At 44.8% G+C, this 20,524-nt stretch overlaps 1 protein-coding gene across 9 annotated transcripts in view; it reads right to left on the reverse strand.

Annotated features, from left to right (window-relative positions):
• SRGAP2 (SLIT-ROBO Rho GTPase activating protein 2) overlaps nt 1–20,524 on the reverse strand; it is a 227,266-nt gene that overhangs the window by 130,401 nt on the left and 76,341 nt on the right. For all 9 annotated transcript variants that reach the window (XR_003522906.1, XM_027610048.2, XM_027610047.1 and 6 more), the window contains exon 3: nt 10,885–11,077. Coding sequence is in view for 8 of the 9 variants with exons in the window: in XM_027610048.2 (XP_027465849.1) it covers nt 10,885–11,077 (193 nt within the window). In the remaining variant the exon portion in view is untranslated. The remainder of the gene's footprint in view (nt 1–10,884; nt 11,078–20,524) is intronic.

The following is a 20,524-nucleotide window of genomic DNA, read 5'->3' on the forward strand; positions in this document are numbered from 1 at the left end:
GGAAGGAAAGAAAGAAAAAGAAAGAAAGAAAGAAAAGAGAAAGAAAGAAAGAGAAAGAAAGAAAGAAAGAAAGAAAGAAAGAAAGAAAGAAAAAGAAAGAAAGAAAGAAAGAAAGAAAGAAAGAAGAAAAGAAAGAAAGAAGAAGAAAGAAAAAGAAAAGAAAGAAAAGAAAGAAAGAAAGAAAAGAAAGAGAAAGAAAGAAAGAAAGAAAGAAAAAGAAAAAAAAAGAAAGAAAGAAGAAAAGAAAAAAGAAAGAAAAAGAAGAAAAAAAGAAAAAAGAAAGAAAGAAAAAAGAAAGAAAAGAAGAAAAGAAAAGGAAAAAAAAGAAAGAAAGAAAGAAAGAAAAGAAAGAAAGAAAGAAAGAAAGAAAAGAAAGAAAGAAAGAAAGAAAGAAAGAAAGAGAAAGAAAGAAAGAAAAGAAAGAAAAGAAAGAAAGAAAGAAAGAGAAAAGAAAGAAAGAAAGAAAGAAAAAAGAAAGAAAGAAAGAAAGAAGAAAGAAAGAAAGAAAAAGAAAGAAAGAAAGAAAGAAAGAAAGAAAGAAAGAAAAAAAAGAAAGAAGAAAGAAAGAAAGAAAGAAAGAAAGAAAGAAATGATGTATTATGTATCTTTTTTCCATGTGGTTTCCCTGAACTAGGCTGTAAAGTAGGTGTTCTAAGCACTTATCATCTAGCCAGAAACTCAGTATGTGTGTTTCAGGGCTGGGAGTGGGGTGGGGAGAAAAGAGGCCTAACTGAACTCTCTACAAGGAACGTTATCTTCATTTACTTCCAGTGAATAACGTAACAGGGACCTGGCAAACCCAACACTGAAAATGTACATGAATAAGGTTAGCGGCCAAGACAAAGCCCCTAACAATACCATGTAATCCATACGTTATAAGAACCCGAACAGCTTCAGGAGGTGCTAATGGAAAAGTCTCTGTGGCACGCCCACCTGAATGTCGGTGTGCTTGTGTACGTGGGACTCTGTGGCTGGGAAGGGCACACGTTTCCACCCACGACCAGACAAAACAGAAGCAAGGAGGTGGCGGACCAATCGAGCCCATGTATAAGAAGAGGGGCCAGGAGGAGGGCAGAAAGTCAATACACCTAGGAAGCTGAATCCTTCTTTACTAGGCCTGCCGGCCTGGCTTCCCTGGTTCTCTGTCAGAGTCCACTAAGGAGTGTGGGCTCTGTCTTGCAAAGGAACTGTCTCAGGCATCATTTCCACCTGTATGCCATAGAATCAAATCCATCCGACTTCCTCCTTTTGCTAAATCCTCGAGATGCTGCCTATAAATTCAAAGAATTTCAAGCACCAACAGAAACCCCCACCCCTACCCCCAGAACACAGTAGTTCTGAACATCTGTTGTTTACAAGGGTGCAGGCTGTGAGCTGCCAGACTTGTTCCACAACCTCCCCTTCAACACAGAGGCTGCTAGGGAGGGATGTCTGAACTTCATGCAAGGATGCCCTGTCTTGACCGCTTAAGTAGAAAACAGCTCAGCATCCTACCATTGAAGATAATCCTACTTTGTTTGATTCGTTTTCTAATCCTGGTTCTTTAACCAGCTGTACCCAAAATATGTTAAGAAGCAGAGCTGTGCTCATTGATCTTCCCTGAGTCGAAAACCCGAGGGGGCAATGATCCAGTGATTGGTGGCGATGTAAAAGGACAGGAGGTAGCAGAAAGGATGATCCTTTTTCAACTCTGAAAAATCCAAACCCTCCTTTTTTCTCATTCTCCCTAAATCCTTCATTAACACTGAGCTCTTCCCATATGACTCTGTGTCTCTTCCCAGCATGATACTTCAGCACAGTGAAGGAATTAGATATTAAAGTCTTTACTTCAATTAACTTGGGACCAAATCTAATTGAGAACATAACTGCTATCTTTTACCTTTCCCTGCCTAAGCCAAGCACGAGTCCTTCCCGAGTAATCCACCTTCCCTCCCTTTCCGGGGACTATTAGAACCTGCCATAGATGGGGTCCTATTTTTAGATTCATGTGCCCATGCGCATATGTGTTCTTATTATTCTCTGTCAGCCTGTCTGATGTTCCCCATTTCAATTATGAAAAGTCCTTACGGCAGAGTCTGTCTTTTCTCCTTATCGTGTAAACCCTCCCACTTAACGCAATCAGTTCCCAATAAAGATGACATGCCTTTTGCCTTTAAAAGGGGACCGGGATCAAAGTCAATTCATTTAATTGGCTGTGAATTCCTGAAAATTAAAGATCCTTCGAACCAGACACACATTGCTTCCTATGTCTACCACGGAATTATTATGGGACTTACGAGAGCCAAGAAAACAAATACTGAAAGTTCCCTGCACCCCAGCACTGTCGTTAAGGGACATGATCAGCAGTGTCTGGCTCCAGCAAGCTGAAAGCCTGAGGTGTGTCCCACTAGCATTCCAATGGCAGAGCCTGGGAGACACAGGAAGCCCTCGGGAGTCTCCAGCATCCTCCCAACTGCTCATTAAAGCATGTTTTGCTCCCAACTGCCCTCTATCATTCCCTGCCCTGAAAGGATGATACAAAGCCATGTATGCAGAAGTGTAGGAGCTTCTGTTTGGCCTCATGAAACAACCCAGTAAACCACAATCTGTTATGCTCATGACTGAGGCTTGTACTGCACTGGTCGGCTGGTACGGAGGGCAGCCACTGCACGAGCTGACAGGACTGGCACGCTTTCATCCACCTGGCTTGCAATCGGGACCTCAGCACATACCTTTATGGAAACCCAACGATTTGCCAATTAGACATCAGAGGGGAGATAAATTTCCTCCTCTTGATGATTATGAGCCTGGATCTAAAAGGAACATGCCAGGGTTAACTACCTGGTTCACCGCAGCTCATGACACCTTGTGAACATGACAGCTGATAACACAAAACGTGCAATTGCTGAGTTTTTATAGGAACTGGACGTACCATTATGTAGAGTCACCTAACTGCATAGTTCCTGCCCAATGCAGCCATATCATAAAAATCAGGAGGGAAGATGATGAGTTCTGTCATTCTCAAGGACCCACACACAGGGGTCTCTGAGGAAAAGGGAGACGGACAGGATACTACCTGGGGCCAGGCTTAAGAACGCTTCACTTTGCACAGGGACTACACAGTGAATCTCATCCACCAAGGTTTTACCTGGGATAACTATGTTCAGTCCCATCTCCTGAGGACAAGAGCAGCCATTGCTAGTTACATGTGCTAAGTGCTGTCCTAAGGGCTCCACATTAATTCCCTTACTCAGAACAACTCCATGAGGCAGGCACTGTTATTACCCTGAATTTACAGGCAAGGAAACTGAAGCAACCAAGAACCTTCATCTACAATCATCCAGCTGGTAAGTGGGAAATCCAGGATTGCAAACCCAGGAAATGTGGTTCCAGAACCGGGGATCCTGACCGCCATGTTATCCTCCTTCTGTGGTCATGATAATTACACGAGTTACCATTTTTTTTGAGCATCTAGTAAGTTATAGGCACTAGGCTAATGCTTCACATATATTATATCTAATCCTTAAACAACTCTTCAAGGTGAATATTACTCTCTACATTTCATAGATGAGTGAACTGAAGCTAAAAGGGGTTAAGTGACTTGCTCAAGGTCACAGGGCTATAAGTGGAAGAGACAGGATTCAGACCCAAATGTGTCTGGATTAAAGCTCTCAACTTTAAAAATAAATAAATAAAAAATAATAAAGCTCTTAGCTTTTACTACTAAGTCATAACGCCTCCCAAAGAGCTTTCAAATGAATTCTTTCTTTGTTCCAAAGGCTGTCCAACACCCTGTCTTGCTGACCTCCACCCTGCCCCCCCCAATTGCCTTCTTGTGTCTCTTCTATCCTGCTTTGTCCATGTGTGAGGAGACTTCCCAAGTCTTCCAAAAAGGATCCAACCACCACCTAAATTCTGTATGGACTAGGCCAGCAAGACATTCACCAGGAGACCTTGTATTAGTTTCTAAATAAAGGCAGCTTGAGCCATGGCAAAGGGAAGCCAACCCTTGCTCAATACCAGATGCTACATCTGGGCAAAATCTTCCTCGAGGGAACAAACAGCTCCCAAATATGTCCGCGTCCCAGGAAGTGAGGGGTTGTCTCTTCTGGAAGCTTCATGCTTCCTCCTCCCTCCCTCCTCAAAGTCAGCCAGTACTCGAGGAGTAACTTTCTGGTCCGCCACCCTCTTCTGATTTGCAATCACAGCTATAACAATCTCCATGGCCAAGTGACTCTGCTTTTCAACCCAATGCTATCCTGTGAGGCTGATGAACAACTCTGAAGTTAACTCCAGAGGAAAAATCCGTCGACGGTAGGTGACGTAACTGCAGAGGCTGTGCACAAATACTGGGCCCAAGGCCAAGAACATGGACTCTACAAGAATTTCTCTCTAATTAATTGTGTACCTAACCTCCCACTGAAAGGCATATTACAGGTTGAATGTCTACCAGATTCCTGAGATACCTGGGTCCTGCTCCCTCACCTCCCTTCCCATGGTTGCACAACTCATCATCAGCCAAATAAGTGGGCTTACTTTCCAAGTGTATCTCTTTAATGTCCTGCTAATTTCACGTTAGTGAGAATAGGATATTGTCTTGCTCCTATCCCCAACCTAGCTCAATGCCTTGTCCTCAAAATGTGTACTGAATGAATGCACAAATAAATGCATCTTTTAAGTCATTTTTCATTCCCTGCAATCTGAGTACCACAGACAATACAAAGGATGTTTCCCCCCTTTTCCTCCTAAACCCTTAATGTTGGACATCAGACACTACCACAGCCTCAAGCATCACCTCTAAGAACATGCCCAAACATCCACCCACACAACCCAGACTTCAGCCTTGAACACAGCCCAGACCTTTAGCCCTGAACACAGCCATTCATTTTCTGTCAATTCCCGCAAGTTTCGGCTTCAATATCCCTCCACTATCTTAAACTGAACATCCGAAAACCAAATTTCTCACATTGTAGCCCTTCAAAAACAACTCTTCCTAACTTTGGTATTTCTACTAAAGGCACCATTAATCTACCAGTCACCCAAGTCCAAAAGAAACTTCACAACCCTCTTTCTTTTGTGCCTCCAAGCTCACTTGAAACCTGAATCCCATGTGTCAGCAATTCCTGTAGCTTCTTCCTGCACCAGGTGTTTTCCATCTGTCTCTAGACCATAGGCTCCCGGAGTGTAGGGGGGCAGTATCCGTCTTGCCTGGCGTGTGTCTGTCACACGGGAGGAGCACAATACATACTTGCTAAATGGTCCGAAGGATCAATTTCTGTTCTTTTCATTCTTACCATCCCACCCTAATTTAGATCCTTATTCCCGGTTTCACTGTCTCAAGTTTCCAGTCCTTTAGCAATTCACCACCATGAAGGTTAAGGTTAAGCTTCTGTAAGAAGAGCTCATACCTCAGCTTGGACACTAGCTGTTCAAACCTTCAGTGGTTTCCAGTGTCTATTGCATAGCGCCAAATCTTCATCGAAGGTCAAGGCCCTCTACTATGTGGTCCTATCTACCATTGTCCAATTCCTCTGTACACAATTGTTAACCAGTCTACTTGCTGCACCCCGAAAAGCACTTTGTACTTTCCTCCCGCTGTGCCCCTCCCTGCCTACAACATCCTCTCCCTCCCTCTTTCCCTCTCCATCAAAATCCTGTCCATTCTCTTCAATGTCTGGTTCAAATGCCATTTCCTTTCTGGAAGTTTCCTGACCATACCAACTGTGCCGCATCCCTTCTGTAGCACATACTTGGTCCTTACCACATGTTGCCTTATACTGAAGATGTGTTATTGTATTCGGGGACAATTTATCCCTGACCGGACTATAAATTCATCTGGGAAAGAACCACTACTTCTACTTCTTCGGATCTCCCTCCTCAAAGAGTCTAGAACAATACCCTAAAAATATTCAACGAATATTTGTTGTTGAGGAAAAGGAAAAGCTGGAAGAAAGAAAAGATGCTGGCTGTGGGTTTTAAAGGAGCATAAGGTCTCTGGAAAGAACACAGCAGGATAGCAGCAATGTAGGAGTATTCCTCTAAAGATTCGACAGGAAAAAAAAAATAAAAGAAAGAACTGAGCTATTTTTAAAAGTAGGAGATCAAAACCAAGTGAGCTATGACTGAAAGGTAATTTACAGCAAGTCTATGTAAGAAAAAAAAAAAAAACACAGCCAACGCATTATCAATTAGAGTCCTGCTGGGCAATATTAACACAGATTCCACTTAAAAGAGACAATCAAAAGCTCAGCAACAAATAGGAATACATTTATACTCTTCAAGGAGCCAAAGAAAATGCAAGAACACCTTCCCTAGGAAGACTTCCTACCCTCACATAGTATTTTATCTCTGCTCTTAATCAAACCAGGCGGATAGAATTTCAGACATGAGCAGGGTTCACCCACAATTCAAAGGGATGGCGGAAGCCATGTTCCCTACCTTAAACAAAGCGGTAGAATCAAATCAACGCTATGTAGTTCTACCTGCAGCATCTCTCGCTCTTTCTGTGGGGGAAGGGGAAGAGAAGGAGTGTGATGGGACCGCAGGGTCAGACTCTGCTAGGAGTCAGAGCTGTGAGGGCTTTAATGAGGGTGTCTGCACAGAGCACAGTGCGGGAGAGGACAAAAGGTGAGCAGGAGCAAAGCAGAAGAGGAAGCAAAGCCCAAGAGTGACAGGCTAATGGCTTCCAGGTAAGAAGTTGTCCAAAGGAAGAAGAAAAAAGCAGCTCAGCAATGTTTGTCCCTAAATGCAGGCACTTAAAACTGTAACCGAATACCCAACTGACCCGAGTGTGAGAGGCTGAAATCGAGCCAGGCTGAGAAACTGGCCTGGAAAAGGGCGGGGTGAGTCCATGTAGACAGACTTCGGCCCTGGCCACCCTACCCCAGCCCGACTTGAAGAGTTTCCACGGCCCTTGGCGCGTCTGTCCAGGGCTGCCTCGGCAGCTGCTCTCCTGGCAGTGCAGGGAGACAAATCCATGGCATTGCTGGGCCAACAGCTGCTACAGCTCTGGGGGAGGTGACGAGTGCCCGCTGAGACGCTCTGGGCAGAGAATGAACTATTCTAGGGATCAGCCCGAGAGTCAGCAAAATCGAGGCCACACTCCACCGGCGAAATGAAAATACAGTACAACTGCCACTCCAGAGACCCAGGAAACCCACAGCCCTTCTTCTGTCCCAGCTTTCTCTCACTCGGAGTGCTTCTTGCCCTCACGTTTCTATTTCTGAGGGCACGACTTCGGGTCAGGCCCATGTTAACCTTAGGCTCACTGCCATACCTTCTTAACAGGCCTCTGGCTTCCCCGTCTCTCTCCTCCAATTGATCTTCTGCAGTGTTGCCATAGTTACCTTCCCAAAGCACGGCCATAATTAGGTTCCTTGCTCAAAAACTATCAATGGCTCCCCACACTTACAGAATAAACCCTGTCGCCTGGCACTCCCAGACCACTATGATCAGGCCCCTACCAACTTTTCCGGGCTTATTTCACGATTGCATTTATTATTCCTGTTCTGCAGCAAAACAGATGAGTTACCCACCAGCCTTGTTTTTTTCAACTGTTCCTTCTACCTAATATGCTTCCTTCCTCCATCTTTTCTATCTTCCTTCTGTAACTTCTGCGTTGTCTCAGTTGAATTCAGCTCATAGGACCAGTACCTAGCACTTGCACTTGTATTATCCCATTTCCCAACCACTGAACTTCACCTTTGTGAAGCCCCACCCAGTCTGCAACCTAAAGAGATGTCTATTCTCTATGCACTGTAGCACTTTGTGTGGATGGGTGGACATGGTCTTTCATAGACAATATGGCAAGGCTGCGAATAGCACCCCCCCCCCCAAAGTTTCCTCTTCTCCTATATGAACAGAAACTGTACCTTCTGGTCTCCCCACACAAGAACCCAGAGGGCTCACTACCATGCTATCACATCAAACCTGTACTCCTCTGCCTGACTGCCCAAGAGCCATTATTTGGGTCTACTCCCCTTATCTAACCTTATTTTCCACTGCTTTTGAAACGATCTGTATTCTCATGATATTTTGCTCAGACCTCCACTGAAGCCCGTTTCATGTTACATTGTTCCCACGTCTCTCTTCCCTGTTAGCCAGGATTCCTGAGTGTACCTTAGCCTCCAGAGGAATCAGCACAGAGCACAGCACCCACTAGGTACTTAAAAGGGGTTTGGTGGGTAAGCCGACTGTCACTCAGGATAAGATCAGACAGGAAGCTATTAAAGCAAACTAGCTATCAAGTGACAGCAAAAGGAGTGGAGAAGTCCCCCTCTTAGAAGCCCTTAGAGCTCCTTGTACTTCTGTTCCGCAACACTTAGCTCAACTCATCTAATTGTGTGATTTGTTTAACGTCCGTTTCCTCATCCTGTGTAAGTGCCCTGCGCTAAAGGCAGCGCTTGATCATGGCTATATCCCAAGGCACCATGTCTGGTCTGAAGGAGTTCAAGGAATGTGCACTGGACATTTGTTGAAGGAATGGAAAAGAAATGTCCTTTTAATGAAGCTGGATCCCTCCCTCGTCCCTGTACCCCCTCAGCAGCCAACACTCCTGCTTCCTCTTGCAGGCACGCGCCATCCTCTGCTACACAAACCTACCTCTAAAGCCTCGCCTACCTTTAAAGTCCCACTTGCTTCATAAAAACTCTGACTGTTCCAGATCCTTTATCTATCTCTGATGATTTATCTCTGATCTCCCATCACATCTATATTCTACACAAAACCAATGATTTCTTAATGAGATTATTATTGCTTTGCTCTCCAGTTGCTTCTGGTATTAAAAATCTTTTCTCCCCAGCCAGATATGGCCCCCTGTAGAGACACACGATTAACTTCTCTTGTATCTTCCAGTGCCTGTACAATACAGAGTACACAGATGGCTCTTAATAAATACTCACTGGTTGTTTGGGAGATGAAGCCAGGTACCAGCTTTTTGAGAAGGGAAATCAATTCTTCCAAAACACCCTATTCCTTGTATGTGATCTTCATCAGAGCAATTCAGCTGACTTAGAGATGAGCACATCTGTACTTTAATTTATAGTAAATATGTCTTTAAGCTGAAAATATGATAGTACTAAAAATCAAATGCTATTTTAAACTTAGGAGCAGCTTACCAACAGAATAAATCCAACTTTGAGTCATTTTTCTAAAGCAAATGATTTCTCTCCCAAATCTTCATTTATCATACACTAAAATAACGTTTTATTCTCTCAGGATTGCTTATTATAAAGAGAACAGGACTTGGGAAAGATGGAAAGATAAGGAGCTCTGAGGACAAAACATCTGGAGGAAATTCTCATTCTGGCTTATACTGAGAGTGTCATCTGTTCTCCTCAAACTTAGCCTCCATATTCACTGCTCAAAGCTGGTTTGTAAAGGATAATTTGTGTCCCAAATTATTAGAGTGATAAACAAAAATAGAAAATGGGGGAAAACAAGATATACTTGGCATTAGTTCCTAATTCATTCATTCATTTACTCATCCAATAATGTTTAGTGAGCATCTATTATATGCCACATATTATACTAGGCACTGTGGGAGGCTGAAAAATCAATCAGAAAAGCTTACACTGTCCACTAAGGGAAGAAAATGAAAGGCAGACAGTATTGAATGCCCTAATAAAAGAACAAATAAAATACTGTAAGAATTCAGAAAAGGGAGAACATTCTTTCCTCTGGGAGAATCAAGAAATTTTCCTGGAACATGATGCATCTGAGATGGGTCTCAAAACATAGGTATGTCTTTGACATGCAGAGACGTGAAGAACGGGAACCTAAGTTCAAATAACAGGATGGGCAAAGGCCCATTGGAGTTAATCTATTTGGCTAAGGTACAGTAGAGGGGGAAAAAAAAAACACCAAAAAACAGGAAATAAGGTTAGAAAACTAGTCAGGGCCAGATGTACAGGGGCTTGAAGAACAAGCCAAGGCACGTATATCTTTGTGAATAGAGCAGAACTTCTCAAACTTTAAAGTGCATACCAATCACCTGAGTCTCTTGTCAGGGTGGATCTGGGGATGAGACCGGAGATTCTGCATTTTCAACATCCTAGGTGGTGCCAATATTGGGAGACCACACTTTGAGCATCAAGAACATAGACAGTGGGAAGCCACTGCACAGAGAACTCACCTGATCTCCAATGTGTTCCAGGAAGGCTAAATCTGGTAAGAGTGGATTGGGCAGACTGGAACGGGGAGAAGCCATTTCTGGACCCCAACACTGGTTGTTCGTTAGAATCATCTGGAAAGCTTTTACACGGTACTGTTACCCAGGCCCCACTCCCAGAGATTCTGACTTAATTGCTCTGGAATGGGGCCCAGATTTCAGCATTTTTAAAAAGTTCTCCAGAGAATTCTAATGTGAAGCCAGAGTTGAGAACCTCTGCTGTGGATGATACAGTGAGTAATGTGATCATTCAGACAAGGATGATGATCTAAACTAGGGCAATGGCAGTGAGGACAGAGTGAAAGGGCCACTTGCATAAAATGCTACACAAGGAACAGACCGTGTGAGCAGTGAGTCGGATGTACGGTGACAGCATCATTCATTTCTTCCAGTTAAAGACAGTTTGGTCAATTGGTTAAGAACACAGACTCTGGAGTTCTCATATATGTAAAACCCTTAGAACCATGTTTATTTAGCACACAGGAAGTGCTCTGAAAGTGTTTGTTGTTATTATTAGCACGGTCCACCATCCCTTCGGACCATTCCAGGATCCTGACCTGCATACAGGACCCATCTGGAAAAGGAGAAGTCCTTGAGGGCTCTCAACCCTCAGCCAATTTGAAGTCCCTGGGGCACTTTTCATGAATGCGCATGGATCTAGGTGGCACACCCCGCCTCACCCCCCTCCCCGGCCCCATTCCCAAGGTCCCTGCGAGAAACAGCCACAGGGTCCCTACTTGAACTGCTGGTCCTTGGTGCTGCGCGTCTTGGCCAGGAAGCGCTCGGCCAGCTTCTCCAGGTTGCGGGAGTAGTCCATCTCGATCTCCGCCTTCTTCCGGAAGAAGTCCTGCAGGTCCTGCAGCAGCTGCACCCGGAGCTCACACTGCTGGTCCAAGCATTTCATCTGCTCTGTGAGCTGGGCACGGATTTCTGCAAAAGAAACAAAGTCAGACCGTCAGATGGGGGGGGGTCCCTAAAAACAAAACAGAACAAAACAAAAACATACGTACCCACATTTACCCCTTCCACTTAGTCAGGAACTTAAAGCCTTTAATTAAAAAAAAAAAAAAAAAAGGTTCAAGCTTAAAATGGCCATATGATATGAGGCATCTCCAAAAGTTCCACCAACTCTTTTGGGCCTACTAAGAAACTGGAACCAAGAATCTGCTGAATCATTTCCAAACCTGGGGGAAAGAGCACCTATGTTATTATGCCTTTGCTTATGTGTGCTCCAAATTCATTCCCAGATCATAGAGTCATAACGATGCTGCTCTCTGTCTATGCTACGTAATGCATGGGGGCAGGGGGTGGTAGGGAAATCTAGACTTTTCATCTGAGCTGTCGATAAGTCAGGGGCAAATCCAGGATCAGAGCTATGATGTTGAAAGTTTTGCCAACCACTCTTATGAAGCAATGACGATGGGCAAATGGTGCATTTAGCTTTGCCTTGAAGTAGCCAGGCATCCATAATCTACCCTTATCTTCATTTTTGCCTTTGTTTTCACCCATATCAGAATGTAGCACAAGTATCTGGTCCTTTATGGGTGATCTCGAGGGATCTGTAAGTACAGTTCTCACCCTCTTCGTCCCCATGCCTCCCCCTTGCCAACCATCAATGCCAGGCAGGCCTACAGTAACCTCACCTGAACTGAAACTGGGCCCCGGAGGATTGTTTCAAGCAGACAGAAGGCTGAGCAGAAAAGCCGCCTACCTCATCACTCATCAAAGTTCCCTTGTTCTGTGTTTTTTGGGAGTCTGATTACAAGGGTGTTGGGGGAAGATGTGCTGAGGGCAATGCCAGGCATCTAGCTCTTGCCAGAGATTTCTGGGCCTCTTAAAGGCAACAGCCCTTGTCAAGACTGTTCCTAGAGGCATCTAACCCCCTTCCACCTATTGGTAGATAGAAGTAGAAGTGGGCAGTAGTAGCCACTGGGTGGGCGGACTGTGGGTGGTGAGCGCATTCACAATGCTCATTGATATTACTTACAACTTGCCCATTAAGGAAGAATCAGGGCATCTTAGGGCAAAAAGGCTCTCCAGTCAGTTCCAGATTTGCAAGAGGATGTGGGTGGGTAATGGGGCTGTCCGCCCACTCGGAATCACCTATAACTCACATAAGACTTTGCCTCAATAATCTCACTAACCAGGAGAGCAGAAGGGAACACGGTAGAATACATTATGCCCACCCTCCACCAAAAAAAGAGGGGTCTAGGCAAACTCCCATGATCAGACGTAGGCCACTCCAGGGTTACCCTGGCCAAGGAATTAGCACTTCCTAGGTGGCCTCTGAAATATGTGAACTAATCTAAGAAGCCCCCAAGCATATATGTACCCACATTTACCCCCATTTACCCCTTCCACTTAGTCAGGAACTTAAAGCCAACACAGACCCGCACCCTGACTTTCCCAGGTGCCTCAAGTGGGTAATACAAAGTGCACCCCACTCTCAGGCAACCCCTGAGGAACCTGAGGGAAAGGGTTACTGAACACCCTTCATGGGGCTTTATATGCATCATCTCATCTCATCTCCACAATTAGCCCATCAGCTATCCCCAATTATCCTGATGGCACAGGTAAGAAAAATGAAATAAGACCTGTTAAGTCATTTACCAAAGGGTCATAGAACTAGGTGCAAGTGAGGCTGAAGCTAGATGAAGGTTTGTCTAACTTGCCAAAGAGGCTGACTGTCGGCCAGGGAAACAAGAGAAACAGAACACAAGTCTGGAGTCTCTGAAAGTATTTCTGGGTAAATTACAGTTTCTATGGCTCCCACCCATGGAACATCCCCTTCTCCACCTTCTAGCTGAGAAGTGATTCAGAATCAAGTTTGGACTAGCCTGCTGACTCGATAACTAGCCCATGTTTCAACTAGCTCACAACTGGGCTGGGTCCCCTCCCTGCTTCCTCAATCTACTCTACTCTACAGGGCAGCTTTGGAGGAAGTGTTTTTTCTTGTCCCAGGAGCACACCCTGAGGTCTGCCAGTATGCCCAGAGGGCAGAGAAAGTGAAAAAGCAATGATACCCCTACCTGATCTAGGAAAAGAAGAGTCTCTGCTAATAGATACCACCTGCTACTGTGGTTGATTTGTCATCCCCTCCAATGAGCATCTCTCCCCCTGGCAACCTGCCTAGAAGGAGAAGCCTCCCTGGCTCCTATCCTCAGGGCATCCACGCAGACATGTAAGGGAGACTCCAACCGCCCCCATCTCTAGGCTTGCAGCTCCAAGACAGAATGGCTGTTCTGTCCAGCACAAAATGTGCTGCTTCAGACTTTTGCTGTTGCTGCTGCAAAGACAAACAATGGTCCCCAAGAAGGCAGCTGTGCCAGCCCCAGTCCTCTGTCCATGCACATAAGGGGCAGGAAACAATAGGCCACTGAACTCCAGCTCTCGTGGGCCATGTGCCCAGGCTGGAGGCCCTTCTGCACCCTGGCCTACCAATAAACCATAGGGGCAGAAAGAAGAAAGGGGCAATTTATAAAAACATGAAGGAATTCCTCACAATTCCATCGTGTGCTTAGGCGAGTATGCACATGCACACGGGTGTACACCCAAAGACACACACTCACCCCACCCACGCTGTGCTTCACCCTATCAACTTAAGAAGGCTTTAGAGATCCAGTTTGCAGCTGGATGAGCATCCCTGGGAACTGGAGATGATGGAGTCCTTATAGGTTCGGTCCCTAGAACTACACAGGAAGAAGTCAAGCTCTCATTTTCTAGAAGCGGCTGTACCTCAGGGGTGCAAATGAATGCCATGGCCATCCACAAAGCCAAAGTACAAAGGTCACCATGAGCTTTGAGTGATATATGCCAAAATGACCTCCCCTGGGCACCTACCACAGCCCATTAATTCACCAAATCTTTACTGAGCTCCTACTGTATGGCAGAGCCTGAGCTAGGTGATGGTGGGGATGAACAAAACAGGTCCAGGCCCTGCCCTAATAAGCCTGGCTTGACAAAAAAGAGACAGGAAAAGAAAGCAAAGGCAGTCTTATTGCTCTTGCTTTGAATACTCTTTATTATAACATAGCCACAGGAATAAGTCCCAACCCAAAGACCAACGACTAAAAAATCATCAGTGGCAGACAAAAGAAACCAAATAACAAGCCTAAGAAAAATTCAACATCCTCTGGCTCTTTTTTCTATTACTTTTTTTTTTTTTAATGACATTTCTGTAGCTTCCTTTGCAAAAAGAACCAAAGTTTTAGAACTAGTTTTCTGAAAATCAGAATTGACCTTTGGTTGATACTTCATTCAAAGATTCAAGTCAAAATTTAATCCCACTGCTGTGGAATTAGATAGTGGTGATAGTTGCACAACCTTGTGCACATACAGAAAAACAACCCCACTGAATTTGTGTACTTTTAAAAGAGTGAATTTTGTGGTATGTGAATTACATCTCATCTAAAAAATTTACCACCACCAAAAATCATGTTCTTTTGAGCACCATCCGGCCAGCTAAGGGGAAAATGGCCCAACAAACTGGCACCCAAAAGAGGAAGGAATTCTTGGTTTCCATTTCTCCATTGGCATGGGCTGAATCTCAGTTCTGCATTCAACATTCTTAAAGCATGTACCAGAAGCTGCCCCTCTGGATGGCAAGCTTGGCCATGACATTGAACTCCACTGGCAGATCATCGTTCCATCATTTCCGAAGGGTGTCAGATCAAAACGAGCAAGGAACGCTTGTATGCATGAGTTCAAATATAGGATCGGCAGACATATCCATCAAAGCTTCCCTTGGGAAGTGCTGACGCCTTGTCCAGGCTTGGCCACAGCTGAGATCCTAACCACACCTGTCCTGGCAGTTAGAAGAAGGCTCATTTCCATTTTGGGAAGAGGGTGAAGGGTCACAAGAAGGATGAAATCAGAAGAAAAACTAGCCCTAATAGGATACTGATCATTTAACAAAAACGGGGCCCTGCCACACTTACAATCATGTAGACTCTAAATTATATAACATCTGCCGACACAGGCAACACAGTCTTCTGAAAACTGTCCTCACTTCAGAGAACACCCAGGGAATGCACAAGTCAGCAGAGTATAGGAGGATTTTGTTCAGTCTGTTGCTTTCAATCCAGAGATATTAGTCCCTTTTTTCCCTTCTTTCAAAATTCCTTCTTCAGGAATTTTCTCATTAAGGCCCCCACCTATGAGTCCCCCATTTCTGAGGAGAAAATGAGGGTGGGAGGGCAGGCCTCAGAAAAATGTAATCTTACAGGAGAGTAACACAGGCACACCCTTCCCTTCTCTTTGATGATCTGGCACCTAAGGGATAGGAGCTGCGACTCCCACAGGTTCTGTTCAGAACACAGGGCATGAGATCAGCCCATGTTCCCCATTGGAACTGGGACTGACTGCCAGTCTTTTTCCACAAAATTTGCTTCACCTGCTTTTAGTCCTTTCACAAACACATGATGTCACCTCAGCCACCTCAGGAATATTAATTCCTAGTACCTTTCCAGCAAGTGTTATATAAGAAGACAATTGAAGCTTTCATCAGGCTTGGTACTCCGTATCTCTTACCAAGACCTCTTATCTCAAGGGTAATCAGCCCCTATCAAAACTGCTCCCCGGGAAACAGAATGCTGGGATGCCCTGCCAAGTCCTGCTCTTCACCCTACTGGTTTGCTTTTCTACAAATTCAGTAATGGGAGGGCCCTTAAAAATCCTTGTTGGACAGATGACAGAACCAAAGCCCAGAGAAGGGAAAGGAATTGCCAGAGATCACATAGCTATCTGGCTGCGGATGTAGGACTGAAACCCAGGTCACTGGGTTCCCAAGCCAATGTCCTTTCTTACTTACTCTTATCAGAAAAACTTATTTGTGCACCTGGCAGGTGCTCCGAGAATAGAAAGACAGCAGTCCTCCCTCAAAATTAGCTCAGCAGTAGGGAAGAAACCAGTGAAAAAAACCTATAGCAAACAAGGTGAAATAATAGTAGAAATAAACGAGGTATGCGTATAGTGATACGAGAGGAGAGGAAAAGGAGACACATATCAGCTTCAATCCATCTGCTATACCCCTTCTTTCAATGACTGATACTATCACTTACGTCTGAGAAGTCACTGTTCCAAGAAAAGGTCATCGTCAAGCTACTTTTGGTAAAGTAGAAAACAGCAAATATTCTTCCTTAAGACTGACCTATGGCCTTTTTCATCGTTACTTTACCCCATTAAATACAACATAGACCTAGACATGAGTCAATCCAAACAACAAACCAACAATAGCTACTAAGCTTCCAGAGTATGTAGATGTGATAGATACTTATCGTTTCTCCTTCTCTGCATCTATATCCTCCCTGACTCTTAGCCCATGTGCTTTTGGTAAAGCTGATTCCACCTCTGCCCTCTCCAAAGATGGTGGACATTACCTGCAGGCCAAGACCTGAAGACAATGAGAATCTGAGACTGCTGCCGCCATCTTGCCACCATGACTGGAAAGCCTGTTTGAGAATGGAGCTGACCCGGAGAAAACAGAGCTGAGAGATGGGAAAAGGAAACTCGAGCCCTTGAATCAAGGCATGGCCAGATGCCAGCCCTCTCCCTGGCCCTTTTGGTCTCATAAGCCAACTCATTCACTTTTTTGCTTAAAACAGTTTGCAATGGATTTTTGGTTCCTTAGAAACGAAGGAGTCCTCATGAATAAAGTGAAGGATTCTAAAGTGCTCAGAAGCATGAAGATCCCTACACTCAAGGAACTTACAATCTAACTGTGAATATAGGATCAAAATACACATTTCTCGAAAATTATGTATTAATATACTACATAAAATATGCTAGATATTATATTACAGAAATTATGCTAGATATTTATTTAATAGATATTTGTGCTAGGTGTCTGTATTACATAAATTTTTATGTTATTGCACATTACATGGTATGTATTGCATACTGTACACTTGAATTTAAGAATAAATACTACTAGCAAAAGTTCTGAGGACTCTGAAAGTGTAGTGAGGACTAACATGACTAAAGCAAGGCTTCTTAATGAAAACTAAACTCCTTGAGAGGAAGAATTTGTCTCTTCAGTTCACCAACACACTCCCGGGACCCAGAACAATATCTGGCAGGCCTTCAAATCTGTGGAGGGAAGAAAGGAGGGGAGAGAAAGAGGGAGAGAAGAAGGGAGGATATAGAAGACTGAACTAGTATTCCCAGGATGGGTAGGATTTCAGTAAATGGAAGGGTGAGGAGACCATACTCCAGAGGCAGATAAAATGTAAGCCAAGAAATGGGAATGTTCGAACATGGCCTCTCTGTGAGAGAGTGAGGAGGATGGATGAGCTAGAACAAAGGGCACCTTGAGGCCTGGTCAGAGATAAGGGTGCATAGGGAGGAGCAGCTCCAAAAGCTAACAGAGGAGTCTGGATTTCAGGCAGCCAGAAACGGAGCTGGTAAAAGTGTGTGTCATGATGAAAACAGAGCTGAAGGAAGATCAGAGGAGGTCTGCTGGATAGATTCCTAGGCCTTCTAAATTAAGAGATGGAGTGAGCATTAATGAGCAATCCAGGCTGAACGGTACAGAAGTCACCTTGAGCAGGAGAATTCCATGAGTGGAAAATCCCTGCCCATACCAACTCTAACCATTAGTAATAATACACACTTTAGAGCCAGTGGTCCTGAAGCTAGTGATTCTAAACTCTCCCTCCCTAGGCAGTGGTGAGCAAAGAGGACACGTCAGAGAGATCTTCGGGTTTAAAGACAAGACAGTGACCTTGGCAGGAGGAAGGCAGGAGTGAAGTTCTGGTCTCCTTGGCTTTCCTTTTGACTGTGGTTCTTTCTGTCGTACTTTTAAGTTTGGCCATCTTCGTAACTGTCTGCCCTGAGCAGTAGATTATCCCAAAGTTACGAAAGAAAGGACCGCTCCTCCCCGTGCATTAACTTCACACTACCTAAAAACAATGCATACAGTTCTGGAGACCAAGAGAAACCAGGGAAGGAAGAGGAGAAAAAATGGTCCTAGGAGTTTCCAAAGGACACTCAGTCATCCATTAACTTTCAAGCCCCCAAGTGAACACAGAAAGCAACCTCGTAAAGCCTATGGGGAGGAGGGTGTAAAGGGGAATGTCTCAATGAACTTGAATCATCACGATTGCTCTGGCAAGCCGCCTGGGGTCTTTCAAGTGACTCAATAGAAAGTCAAAGACAAAAGGTTCCCAAATGAACAAGCTGCCACATCAAATGCCAAAGGAGTAATTTTAGCTCCTAGGCCTTGCCTGAGATGTTTAAGAAACAAAATTCCTCAAGTCCAAAGTCTAGAATTAACGTGTATTACAAACTAAAGATTTGCAATGAGATGACCAACAGCTCCTCTGGGAAATGTCACCTGATGGCCCTGATTCGTTGCTGGAGGCAAACTGGAAGTCGGTTCCCAAGGACCACAGTAATCAACCCACAAATCCAGCAAATATTTATCTTGCACTGTCTCTGTGCAAAAGTCTGAGTAATGAATCAATCACTGGACCACACAAGAAAATATAACGTACTGTCTTACTCTCAAGGAGTTTACAATCCAATTGGGGAAAAAAAGGGAGGGGACTAAATGCAAAAGTATCCAACAGTATAAGCTCGTGCGTGCTAAGCACCAAAATAACGTTTGAGATGCTCGGAGAGGAGGAGATCAGCATAAACCGGTGTGCACCTGGGTTCGTCCTGGGGCCTTGAGCTGGGGAGGATTCACAGAGATATAAAGGTACCAGAGGAAGGAGGGCTGTGGTTACTACAGCAAAGGTGAGGAGGCAGAATTGGGCAGATCCGGCTCAGGGGGCTGCGAGTAGCACGTCTTAGTCAGAAGTGTATCAGGTGCAGCGGGGGAGGGCAGGGAGGGGAGTAGAAAAGCAAGATGCATATCAGATAACAAACACAGTTCAAAAAGGCTCCGTAAACTGTGAATAAAGCAAGGTAAGGGTCTTAAAAAGCAAAAGGACAGCACAGGCAGAGTCAAAACCCAAGCAATCTCCTACCAATCAACACCTCAAAAGAACAAATGTCAATTTAAACATGTCCACTATAGTAATGGACAACGGTCAACTGTATGCTGTTCAAGGCTCCAGCACAGTCGGTCGAACCGAAAACAAACCAGGTGAATATGAAAATCCAGATCCTAAATTCCTAGAGAGCTGGCTCTGGAAGGTTTATTTCATTCTGTGCAGGATCCAGCTTGGCATGCTGTATCGGCACGTTATTCCAGGTGTAGTTCAACAAGCATGGACCAAGTACCTATTTGTTGCTGGAAAGAAGAACAAAGATGATTACAAAGGACCCAGACATTCACTTGGCCTTTGAAGTACCTGTGGAACCTCCTGTTGGAAAAGGAAGTTTTATTTTTCAGTCTGGAGCTCCCAGGAGAGGTCAAGTCTGGAAACAGACATTTAGGAGCCATCAGCGGGTAGACAGAAGTATGAAGTTAACTAGAAAAGTGAACACAGTTGCCCATAGAAAGCATGCAGAATGAACGAGGAGTAAGCCTAGGCCTGGGGACCCCCATTTAGGTGGAAAGCAAAGGAAGAGGAGATGGGGAAAATAGACTGAGAGTGAAAGAGAGATCTACAAGAGTCAGTAACTGCAAAGCACTTAAATAAGAGAGCAGGGCAGAGTTTGTTCACTTTGGCAGTTAGGAGTCACTCGTTATCAAGGTCCCACTACGCCACACCCAGTTCATACATCACCCAAGATGAACACAACTGCTGGAACCACTCGTGCTGCTCCAGCTACCATGACTGTACCTTGGCCTTCAAGCCCGACAGCGTCTGGCCCCGCACCCGTGCAGCATGCCTCTCAAGTCCCACCCCAGGGTCTCCTTGTTGCCACTGAGGCCTGAGGTTTGGACGGACTTCCTCAGCCACCAGCCATGCGACCAAGAAGCATAGGAGAGGTGAAACTCCATGAAGTCAACCCTCAACCAATAGATGGGAGTGGGCAAATGGAATCTTCTCTCTCTCCTTTCCCCAGGGAACTGCTCAGAGATGCAGCAGCTTCACCTCGTTTCTCTGAAGGTGTCCCACGAGACAAACCATCAGCCTCTCATGAAGCTGTCGCCAGTTTACAAGCAGTCCCTTATATCTGCTCTCTTTCCCTGCCATTTCTCACTTCCCTTTTCTCCCCATTCCTGCTTCCCTGGGATGGCTCTCCCAAATAAAGTGGAAGCCTGTGCCTTTGGCTCTATTTTCTAAGAAACCCAGACTAAGACACTACCATGTACCAGGCACTGTTCTAGATGCTGCGTAGACAGTCTCTGCCTTGATGAAACTTATTCCAGTGGAAGTCTCTGCTTAGCAGATCCTTAAGAATAGCTAACCAGTTATTTTTCAAGAACTCAACATATACATGAAGTGATTGGTTGGTTATAAGAACTGATGTAGTTGACTACAG

Source organism: Zalophus californianus, chromosome 10 (assembly GCF_009762305.2).
Source record: "Zalophus californianus isolate mZalCal1 chromosome 10, mZalCal1.pri.v2, whole genome shotgun sequence".
Classification (NCBI taxonomy): domain Eukaryota; kingdom Metazoa; phylum Chordata; class Mammalia; order Carnivora; family Otariidae; genus Zalophus; species Zalophus californianus.